Genomic DNA, 12,665 nt, shown 5'->3' with positions numbered 1-12,665 from the left:
ATTTTAAAACTTTATGATATTAGTACTCAGACAGTGAATACAACATGTAACAATTGTAATGAATCTTTGGACTCACAAGTTTTGAAAATGACGAGTCTGGGACTCATGGACTCACAAGTTTATAAAATGACGAGTCTGGGACTCATGGACTCACAAGTTTATAAAATGACGAGTCTGGGACTCATGGACTCACAAGTTTATAAAATGACGAGTCTGGGACTCATGGACTCACCTAATTGAGAACCCTGATTAAGTTAGTTATGATATAATTTGATATTGCTCCTCAATCAAATCAGTGCTACCAAACTTTGAATTTAAGTTATTTCATTAAAAGTCACCAGTAAGCTTTGCTTCAGGCAAAAGTGACCTATAAAGGCTTTGACTGTTCTGTGCGACATTTTGATTCCCTTTGGTTTTACATTAAGTTATTTCAGAATAAGTTTATGTAAATAACTGGTAAATTGGTAATAATTATTTCTTTTCAGATGAGATTACAAATAAAGCTATTTATCATATGCTGAGAGGGAGAGCACTAAATGTCTTACCAACCTTTGACCCCTTAGCAGAGGAAGCATTGTCAAAGGCAGTAAAGTTAGATCCAAAGTTGGTTGATGCCTGGAATGAATTAGGAGAAAGTTATTGGAAGAAGGGAGAAGTTCCTGCTGCAAAAAATTGCTTTGTTGGAGCTCTTGGACATGTAGGTTTCTAATAAATATTCATAGGAAAGTGAAGTCTTTGCAATTGTAATCCAAATTTTACTTTTTTTGTTTTAGGGGTTTTAATACTCCATTATTATTGTTAATGAAAATGTGCTAAATGGATATTTAAAGGTTTCTGTTTCAACTGGAATTTGATGAAAATAGAGTTATCTCCCATATTCTATGATATTTTTTTTCTTCTAATTTGAGCTACGTACCCTGTACTAAAATTATCAAAGCAATATTGTAATTTATTTTTTAATAATTACACTACAATAGGAGACACAAATCACATTGTCCCAGAGTTTTAACTTCCCTTTTGTTATACAGTTTGTTGAAATATGTTGAAATTGGAAAATTGGAAATTGACTTTTAGAGATTAACATAACCGATGAAAATCTCTCTTTTTGCATAACAGTCAAACATTGCACTTTATTTAAACTTTTATTTTGATTTTAGTTATATGAAGAGCTATTATAAAAAAAATGTTGTTGAAAAACCGAACAATTATTTTTAGGGCAATGTTAATTCAGAACAATTATTATTCAGAATCCTTAACCACAAGCAAAAATGTGAAATATTATTAAAATTAACAGGAAAATCAATATTGAAACTATTATGAACGCCCATTTTTATTGTTGCAAACATGGTACTGCCTATTTTTTGCATTAATGATGATATTGCAATAAATTTTGACTTTACAGTAATTATAATGTTAAGAGAGAGGGCTGTTTCACCTTTGCAATATTGATTTCAATACTTAGCAAATGTCTTCACATCAAATTGAACAAACCTGTTGCATGAAAGTTGCTCAACACTTGTGTGATTTTGAATAGGCATTTTGACAAGTCAAATTAGCGACAAGGCTGGTTTTTAACTAATTTGACTACACATAAGGGTCTTTCAGTCAGTCGTCAAATTAAACTTTTATTTACAATTATGATGTGTAAGCGTTCTTTATAGCCCTTATTTATAAATCTTTTCTTTGCTCCAGGTGAAAAACAAGGTATCATTAAGAAATTTGTCAATGGTTCTGAAACAGTTGAGTGGTAGTCCATCAGATAAACTTAAAATGATAGAAGAAAGTGTGGAGAAGGCTAAAGATGCTGTACAACTAGATATACATGATGGTACTTCATGGTGTACGTATTACTATTAATCATAGGTCTCATAGTTTAGTCAATTCAGTACATAGCTAAAGATGCTGTACAACTAGACATACATGATGGTACATCATGGTGTATGTATTCTTATCCATAGATCTCACAGTTTATGGTTAAGGATTTTTTCTTTCCCATTGCCAGTCATAGTATATGACATTTCCCATTATTGATTATAGTACATAGATATATAGGATTGCATGATTTAGGTATTCTATCTTTATGATAAACTTTCCTTTTGTCAGCATTCTAAAATGATTTTCTCTTGATTGAATCAAAACTGAAAATGAGTTGGTTATTATGTCAGCTTTCAATGTTAACAAATTATCACTGAAGCCAAGATCTAATTTAAAAGGAATCTGCTATACTCATTATAAACAACTTGAAATGGATCTGCTTAAGCTATTATTAATGCATTATAAATTTTAATGCATTATAAAAAATTGAAAAATATTGCTATACCATATCAATCAAAAAGAATTTTAACAATAATAAACTTTTTTTCTTATTTTTCAGTGGTACTGGGTAATGCCTACCTATCATTGTTCTTTGCTGCAGGACAGAATCCCAAGTCTTTGAAACAAAGCATGAGTGCTTACTTACAAGCAGTAAGTACTTTGTCTTAAATTGAACTACTACTGTTTTCCTAAGTACACTTTTTATACGACTGCAAAAATTGAAAATTTTTTGGTTGTATATTGGTATCAAGTTGGCGTCATCGTCATCCGAAGACATTTGGTTTTCGCACTCTAACTTATGTAAAAGTAAATAGAAATCTATGAAATTTAAACACAAGGTTTATGACCATAAAAGGAAGGTTGGGACTGATTTTGGGTGTACTGGTCCCAACAGTTTAGGAATTAGGGGCCAAAAAGGGCCCAACTAAGCATTTTTCTTGGTTTTTGCACAATAACTGTAGTATAAGTTAATAGAAATCTATGAAATTTTAACAGAAGGTTTATGACCACAAAAGGAAGGTTGGGATTGATTTTGGGAGTTTTGGTCCCAACGAATTAGGGGCCAAAAGGGTCCCAAAATTAAACTTTGTTTGATTTCATAAAAAAATGAATTATTGGGGTTCTTTGATATGCCAAATCTAACCGTGTATTCAGATTCTTAATTTTTAATCCTGTTTTCAAATTGGTCTACATTAAGGTCCAAAGGGTCCAAAATTAAACTTAGCTTGATTTTAACAAAAATTGAACTGTTGGGGTTCTTTGATATGCTGAATTTAAACATGTACTTAGATTTTTGATTATGGGCCCAGTTTTCAAGTTGGTCCAAATCAGGGGTCCAAAATTAATATATTAAGTATTGTGCAATAGCAAGAAATTTTCAATTGCACAGTATTGCGCAATAGCAAGAAATCTTCAATTTCACAGTATTGCCCAATAGCAAGAAATATCTAATTGCACAATATTTCACAATAGCAAGAAATTTTCAATTGCACAGTTTTGCGCAATAGCAAGAAATATTCAATTGCACAGTATTGGCCCATTTTCAAATTGGTCTACATTAATGTCCAAAGAGTCAAAAATTAAACTTTGTTTGATTTCAACAAAAATTGAATATATGGGGTTCTTCAATATGCTGAATCTAACCATTTATTTAGATTTTTAATATTTGGGCCCGGTTGTCAAATTGGTCCACATTGAGGTCTAAAGGGTCTGAAATTAAACATTATTATATTTCATCAAAAATTGAATTTTTGGGGTTCTATGATATGCTGAATCTAACTATGTATTTAGATTTTGGATATTGGACCATAATAGGTAAATGTCCGATATTAATTTTTTAAGTTTTTAAGTTTAAGTTCTTAGACCACATTCATTCTGTGTCAGAAACCTATGTTGTGTCAACTATTTAATCACAATCAAAATTCAGAGCTGTATCAAGCTTAAATGTTGTGTCCATATTTGCCCCAACTGTTCAGGGTTCGACCTCTGCGGTTGTATAACGCTGCGCCCTGCAGAGCATATGGTTATTTCTTTAAATCATACTGCACTATAAAAGCCATTGTAAGCTTTTGGTGTCACTTAGAATATGTCATCCATTGTCTCATCACGATAATCCATGGGATAAGTTAAGGAATACTATTTGTCTGCAATATTATTTGGGGTCTTTTTAAAAGAATTATGCCAATGTCTTGGACATCAAACCAACATGGTTACTGAAAATAGAACATAGTTTGGTAAGATTTAAAAAAAAATCAATTAACTATTCAGAATAATAATCTGTATAAGAACTGTTTGTAAAGTTAAAGAATTATGGCTGCTAACCTCAATTGTTATTGTGCATATCCTTATTGTCACTTAAAACAGAATACATGTTCTATAAAAAAAGGAAAAACACAAAAAATAACTGATTTTTTTAGAATCGTTTCGCCAAAGTTAATCATGAGAACTATTTCGGGTAAAAATAGAAAAAAAGTTTAGAAAATTTTTTGAAAAAGGAGAAATTTCCTTCAAACTTTAATTTCGTTGTTCAATTGTAGAAATAAAGTTGATGAAGCAAACCATTGTAGAGAAGGGGCAGGACATTTTTCGGACCATCGGAATCGGGTGTTTTTAAGCTCGGGATTTCAGGATTGATCCTTTCGGGATCCAGGAATTCTTTTTCGAATTTCGGGATGTCGATATTTAAATTTCTTTAAGGACCGTGGGATTTCATGCTGTTAAGCCCAGGATCAGGACCCCTCCGACCCCCCCCCCCCCATTATAAGCATGGATATCTTACCAAAAATCAGACCTCATCCCCCTTAAAAGAGGGGCAAAAGGTACCAGAGGGACATTCAAACTCATAGATAGAAAAACAAACTGACAACGCCATGGCTAAAAAAGAAAAAAGACAAACAGACATCATAGTACCGGTACACACAACACAACATAGAAAACTAAAGACTAAGTAACATGAACCCCACCAAAAACTGTAAACAGTAACGTTGTCTCCTTAGAAATCATATCACATTTCCTTACGTTAAACATAAACATGATAAAGCTTCAATAACTCTCATTGTTTAATTCCAAATAAGTTGAACTATGTTAGAGCATTTGTTTCAAGTTACCTAAAATATCTTTGTGTTTTTTTATTGCCAATATTGGTTCGATTTTGCATCCTCTAGATCAAATGTTTATTGGTTACATGTATTAGTATTTTGTAAAATGATATCTCACACATTTCAGGAGAAAGATTCTGTTGCCAAAAATAATCCTGATCTCCATTTTAACAGATCTGTGGTAAGTCAAACATCTTATACAGAAATGAAGGGAAATATGTTTAAAGTAATAGTTTCCAGAAACCCACAACTTAATATGTTCGTTCACAGGGAATTGTATCTTAACCAACCCTTAGTAAACTGCTAATTCTAACAGAATGGGTGTTGGTTATAGTTGGAGGCCATAAAGTGTCATATCACCTCTGGTTAAAAGTTGTTTATAGGAAAAATCGTTTTATTTTTGAATGAAGAATTTATAGTCTTATAAAATTTTAAAGCTAATAACCGAAAGGAAACAGAAATTAGTAAAACAGTCAAAATCAAACCTTGAGTGTACACAATCTTTAAAGATCAAATTCTTAGAGTCTTGGTTTGTTATTTAATTAAAACCCTGAATAAATCTACAAAATGTTTAAAATTCAGGACAGAATTGATCAGAATTGATTCTTTCATATAAAGTACTTTGATAATTCACTAATAGGATGACAGGTGTCTCCAAAAATATGGATTTTGATGTAGCAATAAATTGTATGCCCCACTTAAGAGCATTATGTTTTTCGTCTGTGAGTCTGTCCGTCCATCTGTCCGTCCGTCTATCTGTCTGTCTGCTTCTGGTGAAAGTTTTTGGTCACTAGTTTTTAATGAAGTGGAAGTCCAATCAACTTTAAACTTAGTACACATGTTCTCTATGATATGATCTTTCTAATATTAATGCCAAATTAGAGTTTTTACCCCAATTTCACTGTCCACTGTCCACTGTCCACTGAAATTAGAAAATGATAAATGATAGATCATCTATGTACTATGGACACATTTTTGTTTACGGAAACAAATTGTTTTTCAAAAATGTTTAAGCATACTGTCCTGTAAAGTTGATCTAAAACTCTTTTTGTACCTTTTCAAAGAATGTTGACAATTTCACTACTTGTTGCTTACCTATGTTTGTACTTCTTTTTATTAGCTCACCTGACCTGAAGGGACAAGTGAGCTTTTCTCATCACTTGGCGTCCGTCGTCTGTCGTTGTCTGTTGTCCGTTGTCGTCCGTCGTCGACGTTATCTTTTTACATTTTGAACTTCTTCTAGAGAACCACTGAATGGAATGAAGCCAAACATGGCATGAATGTTCCTTATGAGGGCTGACCAAGTGTTGTTACTTTCTAGCCGATCCATCATCCAAGATGGCTGCCAGCGGGGGACTTAGTTTAACATAGGACCCTATGGGAAATGCATACAAATGACTTCTTTTAGAAAACCATTGAATGGAATGAAACCAAGCATGGCATGAATGTTCCTTATGAGGTGCTGACCAAGTGTTGTTACTTTGTTGCCAATCCATCTTCCAAAATGGCCGCCAGCAAGGGGACTTAGTTTAGCATAGAACCCTATGGGAAATGCATACAAATGACTTCTCTTAGAGAACCATTGAATTGAATGAAACCAAACATGGCATGAATGTTCCTTATAAGGTGTTGACCAAGTGTTGTTACTTTGTAGCCGATCGATCATCCCAAGATGGCCGCCATCGGGGGACTTAGTTTAACATAGGACCCTATGGGAAATATATCCAAATGTCTTCTTTTAGAGAACCACTGAATGGAATGAAACCAAACTTGGCATGAATGTTCCTTATGAGGTGCTGACCAAGTGTTGTTACTTGTAACCGATCCATTCACCAAGATGGCCGCCAGCGGGGGACTTGGTTTAACATAGGACCCTATGGGAAATATATCCAAATGTCTTCTTTTAGTGAAACACTGAATGGAATGAAACCAAACATGGCATGAATGTTCCTTATGAGATACTGACCAAGTGTTGTTACTTTGTAGCCGATCCATCATCCAAGATGGCCGCCAGTGGGGGACTTAGTTTAACATAGGACCCTATGGGAAATATTTCCAAATGGCTAGCTTCTTTTAGAGAACCACTGAATGGAATAAAACAAAACATAGAATGAATGTTCCTTATGAGGTGCTGACCAAGTGTTGTTACTTTGTAGCCAATCAATTATCCAATATGGCCGCCAGCGGGGGACTTAGTTTGACATAGGACCATACGGGAAATACATACAAATGTCTTCTTTTAGTGAAACACTAAAAGGAATGAAACCAAACATAGCATGAATGTTCCTAATGAGATATTGACCAAGTGTTGTTACTTTGTTGCCATTTTAACATCCAAGATGGCCGCCAGTGGGGGACTTAGTTTAACATAGGAACCTATGGGAAATGCATACAAAAGTCTTCTTCTAAAGAACCACTGAATTGAATGAAATCAAACATAGCATGAATGTTCCTTTCCTTATGAGGTGCTGGCCAAGTGTTGTTTCTTTTAGCCAAATTTTATATTTTTATGCCCCACCTACGATAGTAGAGGGGCATTATGTTTTCTGGTCTGTGCCTCCGTTCGTCCGTCCGTCCGTCCGTCTGTGCCTCCGTTCGTCCATCCGCTTCAGGTTAATGTTTTTGGTCTATGTAGTTTTTGAAAAAGTTGAACTTAGTACACTTGTTCCCCATGATATGATCTTTCTAATTTTAATGCCAAATTATAGTTTTGACCCCAATTTTATGGTCCACTGAACATAGAAAATGATAGTGCGAAGTTCAGGTTAAAGTTTTTGGTCAAGGTAGTTTTTGATGAAGTTAAAGTTACATCAACTTGAAACTTAGTACACATGTTCCCTATGATATGATCTTTCTAATTTTAATTCCAAATTAAAGTTTTGACCCCAATTTCACGGTCCACTGAACATAGAAAATGTCCACACTTCGGACAATTACTAAAACAGCTTCCACCAACTTTTATGAAAATTTGTTGAATTTTTTTATATTTATTGGCCTAAGCTCCCTTTCGAATATTGATAAATTTCAGATTTTTCGTTTCCATGTTATATAGTTTTATCCTTAAAAAAAGGGGGATTTTCCAGTTTTCCGACAATAACTCAAAAATGCTTCCATCAACTTTAATGAAACTTTGGTGAATTGTTTATATCTATTGACGTATGCTCCCTATCAATTTTTATAAATTTCAGATTTTATGTTTCTGTGTTATGAATATTTATGCTTAAAAAAGGGGGGATTTTCAAGTTTTCGGACAATCACTCATTAATACTTTCACAAAATTTTATGAAACTGGTGAATTGTTTATATCTGTCAACTACTTTTTTATAAATTTCAGATTTTATGTTTTCCAATTTATATGAATTTTTATACTTAAAAAAGGGGGATTTTGTCAGTTTTTGCAACAGGTGTATCATGCGCTTATAGCGCAGCTCTTTATTTCATACTTATATGGACTTTAATATTTATTTTGTTCATAAATCAGGCCATTAGTTTTCTTGTTTGAATCCTTTTACATTTGTCACTTCAGGGCCTTTTATATATGACTATGTGCTGTATGTGGTATGAATTATGTACATTGTTGAAGGTCTTACAGTGAGCTAAAGCTGTTTTATTCTGTGTCATTTCAACTCGTTTGGTCTCTATGAATAGTTGTCTCATTGGCAACCATATCACATCTTCTTTTTTATATTTACTGATATAAATGCTGATGGTAAAATTTTATTGATATAACTAACATCCAGTGAATTGTAAAAGATAAAGTTTAGCCTTTCTCTGTTGTGTAGGATCACTGCCAACAATTAGTTGTCCTTTTTTGTTTATTTCCATACTAAATGGTCTCAATATTTCTAATTCCTCTGTTTGAATGAATGTTATAACATGTCCACCATTGCTGAGAATATGAAATGCATTGTTTGAATTGTCACATACGATAATGTTATTTTGAGATGTTGTCACAATGCTGCAAGGATCAAAATGTCCATGTTTGTCAGGATGTATTTTTGTCTGGCAATTATAGGTCCATTTCATGATATGGTCCTGGTCAAAAGCAATCACTCTTCCAAAATCCAAATGAGTTCGGTCAATAACATAGATTTCCCCTTTGTCGTCAGATGTTATCCTGCGAGGTCTAATAAAAAGCCTAGAGCCATCTGAATTATATTCAATGACTTTCTCTGGTTCCTTGTTTTCATTGAGAATAACTAACTGCCGATGGCTTTTATCCGTTAACGAATATTGTCTTCCATCTTTTTCCACAGCACCTACGATAATCTTGCCATCATTTAATACATGGAGAGAAAGAGGAACTTGGGGTTTTGTGAGAAGTCTTTTCGGAAATGTATAAAATGGTTTTATATTAAATGTTTCTGTGGCAATTTTTATGCACGGATCATCAATAAAGGCAATGATTAACTCCCCTGATTTTGTCAAAGCAATATCAGCTACATGTTCATAAGAATAACTTTTTTCATTTATTACGGGCAATTCAGGTTCTAAGTTGATGTTCTTTATGCAACTTGATGATCCATCCTTTATCCAAATGGTGTCTTTTGGACCTTTGACGATCGAGCTGATTTTCTTAAAGTTTGTTTCATATGCTTGCATCTGACGAAATTCAATGAATGTACTGTCTGTTAGAGGTACTATTTTTAATTCACAAATTGCCTTTTCAGTTTTCTTTTGAAGAACTTTCGTTTCCATTGGTAACTCCACAAATGATATATCAGTGTTATTTATGAAGGCTACTGTTTCTTTATTGAAGAGGCACAATGTGCTTACATCATTGCTATTTTTAATTTTGTCTAGAACAGAAATCTTCTTAGTTAATTCCAAGATTTGTTCTTCTAAATGTGATTTATTTTCTTGAAATTTAAGCTGTACCTCATCCCAAAATTCCTCAAGTTCATTCATAAGTTTTTTGGTATATTGTGTAATTTCATCTTTCAGCCTTTCATCTTGTTTCTGGATATTTTGTTTTTCTTCAAGATAATGATATTTATGAAGACTTTGCAATTCGTCAACTTTCTTGTCTTCCTTTGCCAAAAAAATCAGCATATCGTTCTTAATTTTATCATAATGTTCGTCAAGTTTTGCCTTTTTTTGCCAGAAGACTTTTTCACTCTCCTCAATGACATGATTGCCAGAACCATGAGACTGAGACAAGCATCTCGGGCATACTAGTTCGTCGCAAGTTACACAGAAATTATAACAACTGTATTCTGGATGAATTTTGCACTTACTTATCCTCACGGTACCAGTAGATCCTTCGTTAAAATAAAACATGTCGTGGTTTTCATCTCTCTTGTGAATTTCCGTGCATTGATCACAGAATAACTTATCACAGTCCAAACACTTGCATGTCACTTTCAGACTAGTTTCACAAAGATCACATTTATTAGGAGCCTGTGCCATATCTTACATAAGTCACTTTAGAATGAATAAAATTATTCTATGTTGTTTCCGAATACATCTAGGTAAAATGTATTATGTTTTATCTTTGAATTGGAGATTCAGACTATTTTCACAAAGATCACATTTATTTGGAGCATGTGCCATATTTATGATGCACTTCACTTTGACCAAAAAATACTATACTCTGTTGTATCCTAATATATCTGGGTAAATGTGTTATGTTTTATCTTTGAATTGGAGATACATATGATGATAATAAGTTCAAAGTACAGAGTGACACTTAAGTATATCTTTGATAAGGATTTTTGTCCTTGAGTTTATCTGTTTCGTATGCAGTACAAATAATTTACAAGTCATGCTGTTATCATTTCAATTTACAATTATATATTTGAAGAATACAATTGATCAAGCAAATGTTAAATATAGACTAAAAAAGTCTTTAGATAAAAGAATGGGTCTGAGGGAGAACAGACCTCCATATGGTGAAGGGAGGAGGGATAAAGCACAAGGGTAGACTTACTGTTTTCTGGTCAAACAATATAATTTAGTCACTATAATTACAAAAGTAGCTCAATTTATGATTATGGTTTAATTCCATTCGGAGGCTGATTAAGCTGAAGTACTGTGAAACAATTCAAAAGAGAAAACTATTAGCATAAATAATTCCACATAATTCCTGAATGAATAATATTGGAAATCAAGGCCATAACTACCGTTGAGGCAAGTGCCTCACCAAATTTCGACACTGATTTTTTTGGTGCATTTGTTTTTTGTAATTATACCCTTGCCTTGAAAAAAAGGGGGGTATACTGTTTTACCTCTGTCAGTCCGTCAGTCTGTCAGTCAGTCCGTCCGTCCCATGAATATTTTTCGTCACATTTTTCTCAGGAACTACACTACCAGGATTTCTGAAATTTGGTTTCAGGCTTGATATAAGTCAGCTATACTGTGTGGTGCGTTTTCAGATTCATCACTCGACAACTTCCTGTTTACCGAACACTTGTATCATTTTTACACCTGATAGCCAAGTTGAAAATTTTTCGTCACATTTTTCTCAGGAACTGCACTACCAGGATTTCTGATATTTGGTTTCAGACTTGATATAAGTATGAAATATAGGCATTTGTTGTTCTGTCTCAACCCTAGTGTCTATAACTTGTCATCATTCCTTATAAATTGTTCTTCCGAATGTAACTCAGCATCTCAAGTTCTCAACGGGTGATGTTTCTCGATTACATTAACCTAATAAAGGTAATCATCGTCGATCTATGGTTAAAATAGGCTCTTGCCAAAAAAGGAAAAGAGATACTGAAGGTGAGGAAGAAATAGTTCTAGTTGTTTGTGAACACAACAGGGATTAAGAAAAGTCGGTATTGAATATAATTTCATTTGAACTAATTGAAAAACTATAAATAGACTGACAAATTAAGTACTGTGGCTTCGCACGGAAGCAGTCCTGTCTGAAATTTATTTCTTTGTTTCACTAACTTTATTTTTTAGATTAAAGAAACATGGATAAACACTAATACATGCAGCTTTCATATTTTGTTTATCCATGTTTCTTTAATCTAAAAAAATGAAAGAACATCCTGTACTCAAATTTGACATTATTGACGAACGATAGGACCTTTAAAACGGGATTTTGACCTTACTATATATATAGAGAGAGAGAGAGCTAATTCCGTACTACAGAATTTGATGTCTTTATATTTTTTTAACAAATAAGGAATCAATTCCCGATTTTCCTCAGCAAGCTTGTATATATAAACCCACCTCTGGATATTAACCCAAATGTAAGATGTGTTCTTATGTTTTTAATAACTCTACCAGTGACAAGCCTCTGCTGTGAATGTTTTGTTCTGCCCTGAGATGACTGAAAACTTTGGAAAAGGCATGCATGAGTGGCAAAGATTGTGTGGTCTTGCCATGCCCCATGTACATAGTGATAAGGTTATCAGCTAACCAAATATTCTGAAATGATTTGAAGAAACCGGCCATAGAAAAATTAACAAACTCCATTTTGATTAACAATTTCCACTGAATCAGTGTTTTTCATTTGATTTAATGAAAAATAAAAAAAAATCATACTGATATATAGAAATAAGAAGATGTTGTCTGAGTGCCAATGAGACAACTCTCCATCCAAGTCACAAAAAGTAAACCATTATAGGTCAAGTAATGTCCTTCAACATGGAGCCTTGCCTTACACCAAACAGCAAGCTATAAAGGGCTGCAAAATGACTAATGTAAATCATTTCAAACAGGAAATCTAACATTATAATCTATTTAAAAATGAGAAACACTGATCCTTAGCTCACAACAAACAGCAATCTATATAGGGTC

At 33.4% G+C, this 12,665-nt stretch overlaps 2 protein-coding genes across 2 annotated transcripts in view; one reads left to right on the top strand and one right to left on the bottom strand.

Annotated features, from left to right (window-relative positions):
- LOC143078735 (tetratricopeptide repeat protein 5-like) overlaps positions 1 to 12,665 on the top strand; it is a 32,085-nt gene that overhangs the window by 14,900 nt on the left and 4,520 nt on the right. The window contains exons 3-6 of the mRNA XM_076253681.1: positions 486 to 697; positions 1,693 to 1,840; positions 2,375 to 2,466; positions 5,041 to 5,094. Of these exons, the coding sequence (XP_076109796.1) occupies positions 486 to 697; positions 1,693 to 1,840; positions 2,375 to 2,466; positions 5,041 to 5,094 (506 nt within the window). The remainder of the gene's footprint in view (positions 1 to 485; positions 698 to 1,692; positions 1,841 to 2,374; positions 2,467 to 5,040; positions 5,095 to 12,665) is intronic.
- Positions 8,615 to 10,527, bottom strand: LOC143078733 (uncharacterized). Its single transcript, XM_076253679.1, has one exon. It carries the CDS (start codon positions 10,320 to 10,322, stop codon positions 8,643 to 8,645), a length of 1,680 nt encoding a protein of 559 aa, XP_076109794.1. The 5' UTR covers positions 10,323 to 10,527; the 3' UTR covers positions 8,615 to 8,642.

The sequence above is a fragment of the Mytilus galloprovincialis genome, chromosome 6 (genome assembly GCF_965363235.1).
Source record: "Mytilus galloprovincialis chromosome 6, xbMytGall1.hap1.1, whole genome shotgun sequence".
NCBI lineage: Eukaryota > Metazoa > Mollusca > Bivalvia > Mytilida > Mytilidae > Mytilus > Mytilus galloprovincialis.
This window is presented reverse-complemented; position numbering and strand designations above follow the sequence as displayed.

Coding starts and splice junctions, on each gene's coding strand:
- LOC143078733 (XM_076253679.1), bottom strand. CDS start 10,322: ATGGCACAGGCTCCTAATAAATGTGATCTTTGTGAAACTAGTCTGAAA.